Below are 17470 nucleotides of genomic sequence, written 5' to 3' on the forward strand. Positions count from 1 at the left end.
ACATAAGGCTTGTGCCTCATCCTCCTGTCATAATAATTCTTCTGACTACCGCTCGCTGCCCGGCTGTTTTCCCTAGCCCGGCCGAATGCCGTCTCCAAGGACCCCAGGAGGGAACCGGTGAAGTCCCCTGGGGGACCACCAGCAGCGTTGCCCTGCACTCGTGACCCCAGCAGAACATCCACAGGCGTCCGAGCTTCCCTGCCGTGCGTGAGGAAGAAAGGGGTGAACCCAGCACTGTCATGTACACTTGTACTCTCCTTCATAAGACAGGAGAGTCTTTGCCAACTGATCTATCAGTGTCCGATTAAATCGTTCCACCATCCCATCAGACTGTGGATGGTATGGCGTGGTGCGTGTTTTCTTCACCCCCAACATCTCGCAGAGATGCCGCACTACCTCCGATTCAAACTGGGCCCCTTGATCTGTGTGCAGAGTCTCCATTACTCCATGTTCCAAGACGTACTCCACGAGCATGTGCTTTGCGACTATTTGGGCTCTCTGGTCCGGCATGGCATACAAATTCACAAACTTGGAGAAATAGTCCTGCACAACCAACACGTACCTGCTGCCCTTAGTCGTGATTGGCAACTCAAGTATGTCTGCAGCGACACGTTGGAACGGTCTCTCCACCGGTGTGCTTCTCATAGGAGCATGATGGCGGGGCACCGGGGACTTCCGTCTTTGGCATGCATAGCACTGGTCGCTCCGTTTATTATTATTCCCCACAACAACTGATCACAGCCAACACTGGCGCATCACAACACTGTGTCATCAAAGCACGCCAGCCTTCAGGCAAAAGCAAACGATCCTCGAGCCTACACTAGTATTCCATAGTATTTATTAGCTATATTACAGCAGTCCCAGTCAGATTGACGTGTGTCAGAGCTCCCCTGCAATCGGTGCCAGTGATGCATGGTACCTCCCCAAACAAGGAGGTTCCAGAACTGACCAATCATAGGACGACGGCGTCTCCGTGGCGCTTATAAAAGCAGCAGTTTGCTCTACTTAGTCATTCTATTCTCGAGTCTCTCGACCACTTTAGAACAGACAATGGCAAGAACGAAGCAGACAGCTCGTAAGTCCACCGGGGGCAAAGCGCCCAGGAAGCAGCTCGCCACCAAGGCAGCTCGTAAGAGCGCGCCGGCCACCGGTGGAGTGAAGAAGCCTCATCGTTACCGTCCCGGTACAGTGGCTCTGAGGGAGATCCGTCGTTACCAGAAATCCACCGAGCTGCTGATCCGCAAGCTGCCCTTCCAGCGCCTGGTGAGGGAGATCGCCCAGGATTTCAAGACCGACCTGCGCTTCCAGAGCTCCGCCGTCATGGCTCTCCAGGAGTCGGCAGAGGCTTATCTGGTCGGTCTGTTTGAAGACACCAACCTGTGCGCCATCCACGCCAAGAGGGTGACCATCATGCCCAAAGACATCCAGCTGGCCCGTCGTATCCGCGGAGAACGTGCTTAAACTCATCAGTCACTGCCGCACCCCCAAAACGGCTCTTTTAAGAGCCACCAAATGTGTTATTTAAAGAGCTATTATCCTTTGATATTGACTAGTTATGCACTTTTAACTAACTAAACAATGAGCCGAAAACGACTGAAATTATTCCATTTGGTAATGTGTGCTGAGAAATGTGACTAACTCGCATGTGCACATTAAAATTCTCTGTTTATTCATCAATGCCATTGCACAATAAAACAACACAAATACTGTATCATTGGAGTTGCATTGACGGCTATAATAAGTCAACTGCTACCTGTGTGTGCTCCTTACTATTAATTATCTCAGACACCCATTCACATGAAATTATTATCGTTAGTTAAGCATTAGCATTAATTTGTACGTAATAATCACTTTTTGGGGTTACTATGAAAGGCAAAGCCAATTTTATTTCAACAAGGCAATTCAATGTGCTTTACACAGAACACCAAGCAAAGGAAACATATTTGTGAAATGACATTAGAATACTGAATACAATGCAAACAAATCACACCCGTGTGAAGTGAGGGGCGCTCTTATCATCATACGTCATACATCTCATTCTGGCCAATCAATGGCGAAATTCCGACTATGAATAGGCCTTAACCAAGCTTGTCTCAGAGTCACCTCACCTAAATATGCACTGCCACCTCTGTCATGAATCCATCCATTACTACTATAATGTACTTTGATATCACTGTTGAGAACGGATTACTTATAAGTAGTTAATTATTGGCCTCATTGATCATGAAACTTAGCTGAATAAATATTCAAAGAAAGTGTGGGTGGCTCTGAAAATAATACATATGAGGTAGTGTCCATAAAATACATTCTAGTCTCCATGTTGTCCATAATGTGACATTACAACAAATACTTTTGTATTAATACAAAAGTATACTCTACTGTACACACCAGTTTAAGTAAAATAATTCATGACAATATGTGTCACATGTGTCTGCTTACATCATCACATTATTGTCAGTGTTAATGGATGGAGTGTAACAGTGAAAGTGTATGTGTGCCATAACCATAACCAAATATATAATGTACCTGTGTCGTTTTCTGTATTTTGATCACAATACGTTTTTGACCACAAATGGACCAAGTGTTACAACCTCTGTCATTGGAAGTTGGTATCAACTCCACCAAGCTGTTGTCAACTGGAGTGTTTACTTGTGTCAGAAAACCTTCTGTTTATAGAAAAACGAAAGACAAAGCAAAAGTATAGTTTATGTTATTGCATCGCCATGAATGTCTGCTGAGACGAGTTTGAGTATCATTGTTAATGTATCGTAGTTTAAAATGTTTTATAAGACAAATGACAGATGAAACACTGGTGTCAGACTGTGGAAGGGTGTTGTTTTTAGCACATCACTTAAAAACTAGAGTGCCGTTTTCATATCAGATGTATTAATGTAAGAAAGGAGCATGTGGTTTAACTGATCAGCTCTTTGTTGCATTAAATAATATACCCAGTAGATAGTTATATGATGTTTTGATCGAGGAGAAAACACAAAAGTGTCACATTAAGATACTGTAGAAGAGCTACTGTGTGTGTTGAGTCTAGATGGTTCTCATGTGGTCCTTTAAGTCCAGCCCCTTCAGAGCGTTCGGCAATCGGCATCACTCTGAGAGTTTACTTTACAGGAGGAACAGTATTATCCGAGAGAATAATGGCAGAAGTCGCTCCAGCACCAGCTCCGGCCAAGGCCACTAAGAAGAAGGCAGCTCCCCGACCCAAGAAGACCGGCCCCAGCGTCGCTGAGCTGGTCGTCGAGGCAGTGTCCGCCTCCAAGGAGCGGAGCGGTGTGTCTCTCGCTGCGGTCAAGAAGGCTCTGGCTGCCGGCGGCTACGATGTGGAGAAGAACAAGGTCCGCGTAAAGACCGCCGTCAAGAGCCTCGTCACTAAAGGCACCCTGGTCCAGCTCAAAGGCACCGGCGCGTCTGGTTCTTTCAAGATGAACAAGGCAGAAGCGGTGAAGGTAAAGAAGCCTGCAGTTAAGAAAGCAGTCAAAGCAAAGAAGCCTGCAGCGGCCAAGAAACCCGCAGCGGCTAAGAAATCACCCAAGAAGGCGGTAGCAAAGAAGCCCGCAGCCGCCAAGAAATCACCCAAGAAAGCCAAGAAACCTGCCGCAAAGAAAGTAGTAGCTAAAAGCCCGAAGAAGGTCACCAAGAGCCCCAAGAAAGTGGCTAAGAAGCCCGCAGCAGCCAAGAAGGCTCCAGCCAAGAAGGTTGCCAAACCCAAGGCAGCAAAGAAGGCAGCTCCCAAAAAGAAGTAAACCGTCTGCTCCATATTTATACCCACAAAAGGCTCTTTTAAGAGCCAACCACATTGTTTTATAAGAGTATCCTATCCTCACTATAATGGTGTTCAACATTGAATAGTGTAAAATGACATATGGCAGTTCCAAATAAATAAAATAAAGGACTAGGGTTCCCCAATTAGCGGGCCATCTGCGGAGCGCCCCCTAGTGGCCTGCGGAAGAATCCCCCAAAAATATGTTTTTTAATATGTTTATTTTTTTGGGGGGGGGTCCCAGCTATACGTATACTATATACATAATCAGTAAAAAATAAAATAGCAAATTGTGCCTGATCTGCTGGGACCAGAGTACGTGGTGTGTATGTGTATGACTAGCTCTAAATGATGACGTAAGAAATATGGTCATTTCGTCATCATTGGTCCAGCAACACAGGCACAGATTTGATGTTTTTCTGCGTAAGCCTCAAATGGCGGAACAGCTGTCACGGTTTTTGGCGCAAAGTAACCACAGTATACCGCTAATCAACTTACAACTACACACTTTATACAGTATAGAGTATAGAGTATATATGTATACATATATAGTATATGTGCCTATATACTATATATATACTATATATATTTCTTACGTCATCATTTAGAGATAGTCATACGTATACTATATACATAATCAGTAAAAAATAAAATAGCTAATTGTGCCTGATCTGCTGGGACCAGAGTACGTGGTGTGTATGTTTATGACTAGAAAAACTAAAAAGGGATCCAGAATATATCTACAACGATAAAAAGTATTTCTTATATAGATAGAAACTTGAATCATACTTAATAATACTAGATGTTTATATGTATAAAGTAGGTAGCAAATAGTTACATCTAAACATTAATCATTTCAAACGTTCCTTCACAGAGATACTGAGATTTGACAGTTTACAGCGGTCGAAAGGACTTGCGCTCTCTGCTTGCGCACTAGTTGGCCATTTATGGCCTACTAGTGTGCAACAAGCAAGTATGCACTCGACAGAGTGCAGTTCTAGTTATTTATGCTTTCCAAGGGTTTTTACAAATGTTTACATATACATTTTTGTCTTTATTGTCTTATTGTCTCTTGCATGATAATAATATTTGGTATTTAATAATAATATCTCAAACTTATGTAGCGCTTTTCTCAGATTCTTCTTGCCCCTCATGTGTAAAGTGTATTTTGGTACTGGTATTTGGTTTACACATGAGGGGCAAGAAGAAGCAACATGTAAAATCTACTTTATTAGGGAGTTAAAGAAGATTAATGCCAAGGAATAAAACCAATAAAAACAGGGAAAGCAATATTGGAGTGGCAAAAATATTGACAAAAAATAACAGCAATTATATGATTATAGAGTTGAATAGCAATATTTCAGTAAAAACAAATGGGTGATGTGACCAAGGGGGAGGAGTATGTGTGTGGGTGGGGGAGGGTGCACATTGGCAACGCCATCGCAGCTCTCACTCTGCCTGTCCTCCCTTACGTCCTCAGAACACACATAAAAAGGCAAGGCTCTGCTTCTCAAATCATTCACTTCTTGAACTACTGCTAAAGCAACGATGTCTGGAAGAGGGAAGGGAGGAAAAGGTCTTGGAAAAGGAGGCGCCAAGCGCCATCGCAAGGTTCTTCGTGATAACATCCAGGGAATCACCAAGCCCGCTATCCGCCGTCTGGCTCGCCGTGGCGGAGTGAAGCGTATCTCCGGTCTGATCTACGAGGAGACCCGCGGTGTCCTCAAGGTGTTCCTGGAGAACGTGATCCGTGACGCCGTCACCTACACCGAGCACGCCAAGAGAAAGACCGTGACCGCCATGGATGTTGTCTATGCTCTGAAGAGACAGGGACGCACTCTGTACGGATTCGGAGGTTAATAACGCTGACTTGATCTAATCGAACAACCCAAAGGCTCTTTTAAGAGCCATCCACTTTTTCTTTAAAGAGTTTATTCAGACACTTTTCTATTAAGATACCATATAGCAACTACAGTATTTATAAATTAATGTAACTTGTAGCTATATTTGTAGTGTATTATTAACTAAAGGAACTGCCCCGTGAGGTCTAACACGCCATGTCTGAAGGCACCAAGACTGTACACAAGCTCCAAGTAAACATTTCTGTCTATCCAAATACATTTGTCATGAACGTCTGTGCATTAATTTAAAAAAACAAATATTGCTGTTAATGGGGTTCAACATTTGTATTAAACTACTTTAGAGAAGCTTGTCAAAATGTATAATATAATATATAATATAATATAAATATTACATTATCTACACTACATTAGCAATCATGTAAAATGAACACATATGATCACAAGTTAAAAAGGTCTATTAATAATACAATAGGTGAGTCCTGAGTGAGACGTTTATTAAGGGTGTTCTGAACAGGCAGCTGACAGGACGTCAGTTGTGGGTCCTCACAACCCCATAACGTTAACGCGGTGTGAGAGAGGTATGCTCGGCTGCTCACTTGTCATTTGGTAAGCCTATATGTTCTTTTTGTAGGCTATATGTATCTATGGATTGTCATGGGTTTTGTATGATCTAAAATGAGAGTATTTTCATATTGTCATATTACCACACTTGCGCTGTACTCGGATACAGTTCTCTGAAGATATGTTTGGGGCGTGGCTTCCCCAGTACTATCTGTAGTCCCCTGCAAAGTGTTCTAAAATCTTCTAAACTAAATTAATATATATATATATATATATATATATATATATATATATATATATATATATATATATATATATTATTTCACTGACGTGTGCTTTATATTGTGTTTATATATTAAATGCTATATTGAATTGTGACAGTTGTGCATTACATTATAGATGTGGCATACCTGATAATGTAATCTGTATATTTTTTAGTTGGGTCATTGCTTATGGGTGCATGCTATAGAGCAGTGGTTCCCAAAGTGGGGTCCGGGGACCCCCAGGGGTCTTTGAGGGGGTACCCAGCTAAATGATAGTTTAGAACCAAATGGACCCTTATGGTTCTGTAACTCTGAATGGTACCAAATGGACCTGTTGGTTCCATTCGTACACTCTCAGAGTTACATCAACATTGATTTTACAATATAAATCAGGGGTCCCAGAGATAGAAATGTCATTAAATGGGGGTCTGTAGACTAATGCATGTCAAACTGGGGGTCCTTGAAATTAAACTGGTTGAGAATCACTGCTAGAGCTAGCCACAATTTGCAACTCTAGATTTTTTTATAATGGGATGAATCTAGAGTTGCAATACCCTCCATTGACTCCCCACTCAACTGTTTTGGTTTGCGATCTGCATGCTTGTCTTAAACGACGTTAAACTCACCAACATTGCAGCTGTAGTACAAGCTTGAATTATCCTCTTTCATTTTTTATTTTTTTAATAAGTAATTTATTAAATTTCCACAAAGTTACAAGTCATCACATTACCTATATCATTATCAACGTTTGGAGATCCATACAGAAAATATGCTGCTTGTCATCATATAAATACATCACATCAAATACATACATCATAATACATAATACATACATCAAAAAGCACAGACACCTAGGCGCCAGAGAGTGCGAGCGAACAGCACCATGCTTTGGTGCCATGTGTACTATCCGCAGCACCCCCTAACGCCCAAATGCCTGCACCTGCATGTGCTGTTCTGAAGGTCTCGCCACCCGCCAACAAATAGCACCATGCTTTTATCCTCTTTCAATCTGCCGAGCTTGTTTTTCATAAAAATCCACCGTAGAGATGTTATGAGCTACTTTCTGTCAAGACATCCTCTGCAAGTGCTTATTTCTCTAAGTGCTGGAGTTTGGAAGCACTCGTCGTAAGTCACTGAACGGCCCTGTGTTCAACCTGTTTCGAATTTGCACATAATGCAGGAGCCAGCAGCGCGACCCATTAATAAAAACGAGTGCTTCCAAACTGCAACACTTATAAAAAGAATCACTTGCAGAGGATGTCTTGACAGAAAGTAACTCATAACATATCTATGGTGGATTTTTATGAAAAACAAGCTCGGCAGATTGAAAGAGGATAATTCAAGCTTGTACTACAGCTGCAATGTTGGTGAGTTTAACGTCGTTTAAGACAAGCAGATCGCAAACCAAAAAAGATGAGTGGGGAGTCAATGGAGGGTATTGCAACTCTAGAGTAAAATCTAGCCCTCCAAGCAGAACCCAATGGTACTGAAGTTTCTGACATTTTGTTCGACCCAGTCCATGGGGTCCTGTTGCACCACTACCATGCCACCTGGTACGCAGCCATTCTTAAACATAAACAACATGTTTAGCGCCAGTCCGCGCTCTGTGACAACATTTTTCCGTGTGAGGCTTTCTGAATATGTAAAGTATAAGTACCCATACATCCCGCTGCGAATATCTCCTGTGGCGCGGAAGCCGTTAAGTATTTTTAATATATGTTTGACCGATTTGGTCGCTTTGAATCTTCTCTTCCTTCCTTGTTTATTGACACCTCATTGTACCGCCTATCTGGCTAGCTAGTGGCGCTATAGCTATGACAGAGCAGATCAGAGGCAGGGACGTAGCCGCACAAGCCAACCGCACACCGGGAGGCGGTACAATAAACGGTAAACAAACAAGAAGAAATAAAGCGACCAAATCGGTCAAACAAATATATATATATATATATATATATAACAATATTCGCAGCGGGACGTATAGGTACTTAAAGTTCCCGAATTCAGAATAACTCAAGCAAATAAATGCCATCACACGCCGCAGATTCAATCTTACGCGTTCTTAATACTTCCGCGTTCCGGAATTCCCATAAGAAAATATAGTCATGACCAGGGACCCAACATAAAACTCATCAAAATTTCAGAAAAGCTTTAAAATCTAGAGTTGCAAATTGCGGCTATGCTAGAGCTGTCATAATCTTCTCTTATGGAGGTCCCAGGCATATGTCTTTCAAAAAGGGGTCCGTGGGCTCATTAGTGTCAATTTGGGGGTCCTTGACATGGCAAAATGTGGGAACCATTGCTATAGAGGGTATGCACATGCATAAAGGCAAATTGAGTGGCAAAGTGAGTTTAACATTGTTTAACGATGCTTAATGCAATCAGAAAGGACATTTCTGTTTGTCAAGGCCAGAAAGTATTTTTTTGTCACTCAGTAGGCCTTCCTGCATAACTTTCGGGTTTGATGATGATGTCACGTAACCTGACGCTGCCAGATGAGGGCGGTATTGGGTAACCATGTTCCCCAACATAGCACTCATCTGGGATCTCTCAGGCAGTTGAGCTGACAAAAATCTGTTCCGTACCGGACCAATCAGCGTGAGCTAAGGGCGGGACATGGGCGAAACCGGATGTGAAGCTATATAGACACGTCAATATGATTGGTTGTGTTTGCACGCCCACACGGTGATAGACAGACGGTCCCATCCAATCATCTACCAAGTATCTTGAAAAAAAGGAACAGCCCCGTCATCGAATTTGCTTCCGCAATCCCAGATCCCAATAAGCTGTGAAACAAATTTGTGTAGCAAGCTTCTTGGATCTGGCAGCGTCAGGTTAGATGTCACGCGCATACCCTCTATTATTATCTGTGCACGACACTGACCTGTTTGGTTGGAATGCACTACCCAAGTGTATAACCAATACAAATACAAAATTCATCTTTAAAATCAAGTTAAAAGAACACCATACTGCAGTAACCCTGGGAAAATAATAATTCAAATGTAAAATGTGTTGAAAGTGATTTTTTGCTATGTTTTTCTTTGTTTTTTATTTCTTATTTTACTATGTTTTATTTTGAGTTAGTGTTTGTAAACAATTGTAAGTATTGCCTTTGTTAAATGTTAAATGTTTATGTTTGTCTGTGTCGGATCCCAGGAAGACTAGCTTTTGTTAAGGCAAAAGCTAATGAAGATCCTTATAAACAATAAACAATAAACCGCTGTCCCTTTCCCTTCCATTTTAGATTCGATTTGTGTTCTTGTGAAATAACCACTTCTTAATGAACATCTATAATTGATAGACCTTTATCAATGTGGAAAAACATAATAGCCTAATACCCAAAATATCTGTACATTCTTAATTTACTCTAAATGTATATTAACCCCTCACCATGTTGCACGAGCTGGAAAACAGTATGCGGGACAACGACAGGACCCTCTTGGGGGAGGATCAGATCAGCCAATCATATATGGGAGTCGCACACTTAATTTGCATAGGCGTGATATAAATACTGGTGCAACACGGGCAACAGATCACTTCTTATCTTCGTTCCACTGAGAAAGAAACATGCCTGAAGTAGCGAAACCAGCACCCAAGAAGGGCTCCAAGAAGGGCGCCGTGACCAAGACCGCCGCGAAGGGTGGCAAGAAGCGCAGAAAGGGAAGGAAGGAGAGCTACGCCATCTACATATACAAGGTCCTGAAGCAGGTCCACCCTGACACCGGTGTCTCTTCCAAGGCCATGGGCATCATGAACTCCTTCGTCAACGACATCTTTGAGCGCATCGCCGGTGAAGCCTCCAAACTGGCTAACTACAACAAGAAACGCACCATCTCATCCAGGGAGATTCAGACCGCCGTCCGCCTGCTGCTCCCCGGTGAGCTGGCCAAGCACGCCGTGTCTGAAGGCACCAAGGCTGTGACCAAGTACACCAGCTCCAAGTAAACTGTTCTGTCTGCTCTAAACACAACGGTCCTTTTAAGGACCACCCATCTTTTCCAAGAAAGAGTTCATCCAAATACTATAAGCAAACAGCCTGTAGTGTAGGCTAAACCAGTTAGTCCAGGTCAGTCTTTTGACGCTGTTCTGAATAACTGCTGATACTGGACATGTAATGTTTTTTTAATTGGGTACTTCACCTTAATTCATAAGCAACAAATGTTTGGTATAAATGGTGTTCAATTTTATGAACTTTAAAGAAGCTTTTCATGTAGATTTCATTTTTGCAATCATGTAAATATAAATGACAAATGGAGCAAAGTTATCATTGCATATAGATTTAATTGAAATGGGGCAATGTGGGTGTCATAACGGCTGCTAGCATGATCTAAAAGAAAATGTGTAATTCAAATTTCTTAATCTCATTGTCATTTACATAATACTAGGGGAAATGACTCGTATAGAAACAGTGGATGGCTCTTGTGGGGGTTTGTTCAGTCGAAATGAAGCAAGTTTATTTCTTGGCGGTCTTCTTGGTCAGCAGACCAGCCTGGATGTTGGGCAGCAACATATAGAATCTTATAAATTAAAATATTGTGGTTAGATGCCGATAGAATATTACTACTTACTCATGCAAGCATTACACGAACAGCATTTAGAGCATAAATGACATTAAACATTTACGACTGCATGTAGAATAGAGCGGGAAGGAAAACAATGCATTAACTACCACGAAGCAGTGTGGGTTCATTTAACCAATTTTCCATTCAAACTGACGAAATTAAGCAATACCCCGCTGTATAAATTAAGCTATAAAAGTGAGCATTTAGAATACCGGTATTGGAAATGACTCTTATGCAGAAACAGTGGGTGGCTCTTAAAAGAGCCTTTGTGGGAGTTTGTTCAGTCGAGTTAAGTAGTTTATTTCTTGGCGGCTTTCTCGGTCTTCTTGGGCAGCAGAACAGCCTGGATGTTGGGCAGCACACCGCCCTGAGCGATGGTCACTCCACCCAGCAGTTTGTTGAGCTCCTCGTCGTTGCGGACGGCCAGCTGGAGGTGACGGGGGATGATACGACTCTTCTTGTTGTCGCGGGCAGCGTTTCCAGCCAACTCCAGGATCTCAGCGGTCAGATACTCGAGGACAGCCGCCAGATAGACCGGGGCGCCGGCACCGACTCTCTGGGCATAGTTGCCTTTACGCAGCAGCCTGTGGACACGACCCACGGGGAACTGGAGCCCGGCACGGGATGAGCGGGTCTTGGCCTTCTGCCTGACCTTTCCTCCAGTTTTTCCTCGTCCGCTCATTTTGAAGTAGGTTAGGTTTATTTCTAGAATAATAAGCACTCGAAGAGATATGCTGGAGTAGAGGCGTGCGAGACCTTTTATATGTTCAGCATAGTACATTCTGTGTGTGCGGCTGTGCGCCCCACCAATCATAGAGACGGATGAGAAGAGAGCGCGGGCTGAGTGTGTATGAGTTTCCCACCAATCACTGCTAGTGGTGTGATCGGTTCCTCCCAGTGTAAACTCTGACTCCTCCCAAAGAGGGAGGTTCCTGGCCACACATCTTCAACAACACTGAAAGTGTCTGTGTGCTGCACTGCTGCCTCTCAGAGCTAGTGAGATAAAATTTAGCAGTGCCAGTTTGCTCCCTTTTTGCGACAAGTTACATGTCAGTACAGCTGCTTTACAGAGAGAGAAATGTTAAGAACCAAACATGTAAATAAGATTAAGAAACCTCAGCTGACTGACTGCCTTGTTTGCCTAAGACTATCTCATTCTTGTAAGTAAGCATAATTGTATGTACATAATACATTTAGTGTCACACAGCATGGATGTCAGTGCCTGCATATACTATTCAAGTCCAAGACATGTTTTAGTTCTAGTCCACAACCACATTAATATGTTGTATGTGAATATGAGAGATAACTACTTATTTTACACACATTTTTTGTGTGTGTGTGCGTCTGTGTGTGTGTGTGAGAGAGAGAGAGAGAGAGAGAGAGAGATTTATTCGGCATTTGAGCCATGCGTAAAATGAAACCAAACGGGTCCATTTGGTTTCATTTTAAGCTCACAAGAGTTAAAGATCTAATATGGGTCCATTGGTTTACCAATTTAGCATTATTTAGCTGGGGTCCACCTGAAACCCCCTCAAGGACCACTGGTTGAAATTGAAAACCATGTACTGCCGCATATAGCTTGGCGCGCGCGCGCGCGCGAGAGAGAGAAATAAACTAAAAATATAAATATCATGGGGAGCAGGGGTGCTCATCAGTCCATATGTCCACAATGTCCATGATGTCAAACCACACACAGAATTATGCATTACTGTAAAAATATCGCTTTTACGCACATATTGGCCACCACTTTTATGCCAACCACTGAACCACGTTTACGCGCAGCACCAAGGCAACCACTTTTACGCACAGGCCGCATCCGATTTACGCACCTGTATTCATTAGGAAAGGGTAATCACTTTTACGCACAGCACATGTATTAATTACTATAAGGCCAATCACTTTTACGCAGCACTTTTATTAATTAATAGAGTGCAATCACTTATTCACTTCTATGCAACCACCTGTATTAATGCATATATAAAGGGCAGCACATCGTGGCTTTCTTTGTATTTTTCTTTTGGAATACTAGATGCCATTTTTCAAAGCCAATTGGACACCTTTGTTGTATATTTTTTCATATAGGCCTACTTTGTATTTCGACTGCACATTTAACCCTTTAAAGCCACTAGTAAAGTTGATGGTTGCCGACTTTGGCTCTGTACTTGGTCTGCTATTTTGTTTCCCTCTTCAACAAACGTCTTCACCGAAAATAGTCAATCTCTTTCTTAAAGTAAATCCACTGCAGCCTGCGCAAAAGATGGTTTATTCTGGGTAGCTGTATACATCCTCCTATAGGCCTACCCATAAGGATTGAAACAAATAAATATCTGGTTGAATGCTATATTGATAATAGGCTAAAATGTATAGCTCACACTCGTATCGTATACCTCTTCAGTGGGGTGCGCTGCGTATTGAGCCTTAATGAACCTATCCAGCTACATGGCGCACAGCCTGGCATCCGAAGCACATTCCACCTTTCCAAACGTGATCGCATGCACACTGCACGCACACACACACACACACACACACACACACACACACACACACACACACACACACACACACACACACACACACACACACACACACACACACACACACACACACACACACACACACACGCACACACACACACACGCACAAACGCGTTTGGTCAGGTGTATAGCTCGACCGTTCTACAGATGAATTTAAATAAATATGCGCCATATAGGAATAATCCTATAGCTATATGCGGCAGTAGCCTACATGGTTTTCAATTTCAACCAGTGGTCCGGGGACCACCAGTGGTCCTTGAGGGGGTTTCATGTGCGGCCCCAGCTAAATAATGCAAAATTGGTAAACAAATGGACCCACATTATAGATCTTTAACTCTTGAGAGCGTAAAATGAAACCAAATGGACCCGTTTGGTTTCACACACACACACACACACACACACACACACACACACACACACACACACACACACACACACACACACACACACACACACACACACACACACACACAATCCATAATAAGTTACTGTAACGCGCTGCTGCTGCATGCTGCGACGCAGTTTAATCATTCGCGTTGGTTTTATACACCCATGTATGACGTGGTGACCCATTTTATAATCATAATAGGCTATTATTAGATATAGGCGACGGACGGACGGACGGACGAATTTCCTCTTTACAATTTTAGACCAAATTAGTGAATTCACTTATTTTCTTTAAAAATATATTTTGGGGGTATAGAGATGGGTTGAAATATTTATAAACATTTTGACAACATAACTTTTATTCTACCAATAGGTATAATCTTCATGCATAATTTTAATTTGACTAACAACAACAAACTGGTTCTAATATGTTCTCCTTTGACAAACAACATTGATTCTAAATGTTCTAATATGAGAACTAAGGTAAAAATAAACATGAAATAAACATGGGGCGAGATATCCGTGCTTTATGCTTATAAAGCTAGAATTTGCATTGAATTGGTTTATTTTGGACTGTTTTGTGGTTTTGTGTACGTGTAGTTTACAAAAATAAATCCACTAGGTGGCAGAGTTTCCCCATCGTTTCTGTGGATACACCAAAACCAAGATGGCGGAATGCCGCCAGTCAAAACAAACTTCTGCCAGCAATAACAAAGTTAAATTTAATGTTTTAACACCCCTTGGAAGGCGGAATGAGGTTTGTAAGATGAACATTTCATAGCTCCGAGACCAAGAGTGTGTTTGTTTAAGTTACACGTTTCGTTTTCATTGCTTTAATAATGTAAACACGAGTGAATGGGCAGAATAGCCATTAAGCCATGATGTAGCCCCCCATATGTGCCCTCTCCCTACGCTCATTCTGTAGCTCCGAGATGAGGTCACACACTGGGCCCCTCCCACCGCGTTTCAGAAACGGCGCAAGTTTCCACAAAAAGTGTATCCTTACCAGTTACCACACCATTAATCCAAAACGTGTAGGGCCCATGCAAGTTTACACTAATTAAAACTTAGGATCGGCCCAGAAAATCCAACTCGCCATTTGAACCGAGCCTTTACGTCCCGTCTTTTGTCAGTCGCTTCCATTTTTATCAAGGAAGTGTGCGTGTGCGCGTGCATGTCGAGTGAACTGAAGTCAAATATGATGAATTCCTGTTCTGTTCTTTAGCTACATAGAAATGTCTATTTGTATGTCTCTAAATGTTTTGATGAATTGAACAATGTGGACCCTGTTGTAAACAAGTGTAATGCTTAATTGGGTCGTCCACTCACAGTTAACAGTCTTTGTATTGAGTTTGTGCTTGAAATGTACTGTAAATTCTGCAAACTGTTAATACATATTTCAATCAATCAATCAATAAAGTCAGTTGGAAAATTTCGACCAGGGGAGGCGCTAAAGCTTTTCAATATTATGGCACATATGGGGCTAGCCATGATGATGCTACAGCAGGTGTTTATGTTTAAGCTGCCAGCACCAAAGATAATGAGCATCAGTTTGAAACTGTACTGTGTGTGTGTGTGTGTGTGTGTGTGTGTGTGTGTGTGTGTGTGTGTGTGTGTGTGTGTGTCTATAGTGTCGCAGCAGAGAGATGAGTCCATTGTCTTCCACCGGCCTACTCTGTAACGATGCAAGTTGGAAATGCACGGTACCACGCCCCACCCGGCTAATTAACATGACATAATTACTGCAGCAGAAACAGCAGTGACCGTGAGAGGTTAGATGATCCACACGTGTGCAATTATTGTGTAACGTTGTGTCCCTCTGTCAATGTACCTTTTGTTTGTCACTGATGTTTTATGTGTGGCTGGCTGCAGCTGGGGTGAATTAAGCCCAAGACAAATCTACCTTGTAGACAATAAAGTTCACCGTGACCCTGTCCTTGATACTACAGAACTGGTCAAATTGATATGAGAAGGAGGCAGATTTGAGACGGGGTGCCACAGCAGCAGCCAGTCAGGGAGAATGACAATGTAGGCCTACAGTGTACTACCATTCAGCAGACACTAGCACACAGGGGTGCCCACACTTTTATGACATGAGAGCTACTTTCAAAATTATCAGCTCAACAAGATCTACCCACCATTGCTGAAAATAGTTTAAATGTGTACCTATGGGGGCTTTAGAATAGCGGCGCTGGCATTACATATAGGACAAATGCACTTGGAATGGGAAGTAGAGGGGGAGAAATCTAATAGTTATAGGGTTTTTTTGTATTTAATTTGTAATGCTACAGACATTTGTGCACAGCAACACTGTTGAAAACAAAATATTGCATTGTGAGTTTGAGCTTACATGCCCCCTTTTGTCAATCAATCAAGTCACCTTTAACTCAGACTGCAAAAATAGCTTTTTAATAATTAAATTTTCTTTAGGGACATGTCCTGTGATCTACCTGTACAGCCTTTGTGTTCTACTGGTAGATCGCGATCTACCTTTTGGGCACGCCTGCATCTTAATCCAAAGGTAAACACAAGGTAATACATGAAACGCGTAGAATGCAACCCAGGATAGGATTTATGTAGCAGACCAAGCTGGGTAATGATGGTGGTTCTTTATTAGGAGAGCACAAAACCCTTTTGGATGGGGTTTCCGTGGCCAAATACATATAATTGTGGGGGTACTTTGTAGAATCGGCTTCACCAAGCAGCCTATATTTCTCTGAGAAATATAGGTTATTTGAGAGTTTCTTTCTGTCCAGAGTGTCCACACCTAACCTTTCATGTTGTTTAATGTGCAACGACTCCACAGTCAAGTCCACGGTGTTGAAGTATCACTCTAGCTCTCCTTCCGCTGTCCCTCATCGTGTTAATGCCACTTAAAGAGCTGGCATTATCCGTGTGGCTTCCAGCCAGATAAGAGGCTGAAGATGAATGGCAGGCCAGCGGACCCAGAGGACCCAGCGGTTGCATGTATGATCTCCATAAAACCCAGGCTGACAACATAAGCAACCCCACTCCCAATCCTTATTCTGCTCTCATTTGTAAAGGTACGCGAGGCGCTGTGAGCTTGTCGTTCGGCTATTTTCCACAATATGTACAGTGTCTGTGGGACGGAGTTGACGATAATATGATAGGCGTTTGTGAACCCTTGCTCTGGCAAATGCCCTAATCACCTCTCAAGCTGTTATCAGGGGTGTAAATGTCACCGAGTGGGAGCACTAAACAGACCCCAGCCGTGTTCCTCTGTGCAGTATCTATCTGAAGAGGCCGCAGTGCTCACTAACGGGGCAGGTCAAGGTCAGGCCTGGAAATAACATCTGTTTTCAACTTTGTGAGATATGAAATTATCCAAATTAAGGGTTTATACAGCATTACGCACACGCGAACAAGCAACAAGCACATTTCACATGCTTGTTTGCAGTGTTGAGTTCGTCGACTACCTTTTTCCACTGATGAAAACTAAATGGATGATGACTAAAACTAAGACTAAATATATTGACAATTTTGTCAACAAATAAAAACTAAAGACTAAAAT

At 42.5% G+C, this 17470-nt stretch overlaps 5 protein-coding genes across 5 annotated transcripts; 4 read left to right on the forward strand and 1 right to left on the reverse strand.

Annotated features, from left to right (window-relative positions):
• Positions 1 to 1050: 1050 nt before the first annotated feature.
• Positions 1051 to 1461, forward strand: LOC310870573 (histone H3.2; the record flags this gene model as incomplete). Its single annotated transcript, XM_083781814.1, has 1 exon — positions 1051 to 1461. One exon carries the CDS (start codon positions 1051 to 1053, stop codon positions 1459 to 1461), a length of 411 nt encoding a protein of 136 aa, XP_083637940.1.
• A 1688-nt stretch (positions 1462 to 3149) lies between these two features.
• Positions 3150 to 3755, forward strand: LOC310870569 (histone H1-like; the record flags this gene model as incomplete). The annotated part of the gene is made up of 1 exon (XM_083781810.1): positions 3150 to 3755. One exon carries the CDS (start codon positions 3150 to 3152, stop codon positions 3753 to 3755), a length of 606 nt encoding a protein of 201 aa, XP_083637936.1.
• Positions 3756 to 5278: 1523 nt separating this feature from the next.
• On the forward strand, positions 5279 to 5646 carry LOC310870585 (histone H4). The gene has a single exon (XM_083781830.1). It carries the CDS (start codon positions 5321 to 5323, stop codon positions 5630 to 5632), a length of 312 nt encoding a protein of 103 aa, XP_083637956.1. The 5' UTR covers positions 5279 to 5320; the 3' UTR covers positions 5633 to 5646.
• Positions 5647 to 10022: 4376 nt separating this feature from the next.
• Positions 10023 to 10400, forward strand: LOC310870582 (histone H2B 1/2-like; the record flags this gene model as incomplete). The annotated part of the gene is made up of 1 exon (XM_083781827.1): positions 10023 to 10400. The coding sequence occupies one exon, from the start codon at positions 10023 to 10025 to the stop codon at positions 10398 to 10400; it is 378 nt and encodes a 125-aa protein (XP_083637953.1).
• Positions 10401 to 11315: 915 nt separating this feature from the next.
• Positions 11316 to 11699, reverse strand: LOC310870575 (histone H2A-like; the record flags this gene model as incomplete). Its single annotated transcript, XM_083781816.1, has 1 exon — positions 11316 to 11699. One exon carries the CDS (start codon positions 11697 to 11699, stop codon positions 11316 to 11318), a length of 384 nt encoding a protein of 127 aa, XP_083637942.1.
• Between the last annotated feature and the right edge of the window lie 5771 nt (positions 11700 to 17470).

The sequence above is a fragment of the Protomyctophum parallelum genome (assembly GCF_964188405.1).
Source record: "Protomyctophum parallelum genome assembly, chromosome: 14".
NCBI classification, from domain to species: Eukaryota; Metazoa; Chordata; class Actinopteri; order Myctophiformes; family Myctophidae; genus Protomyctophum; species Protomyctophum parallelum.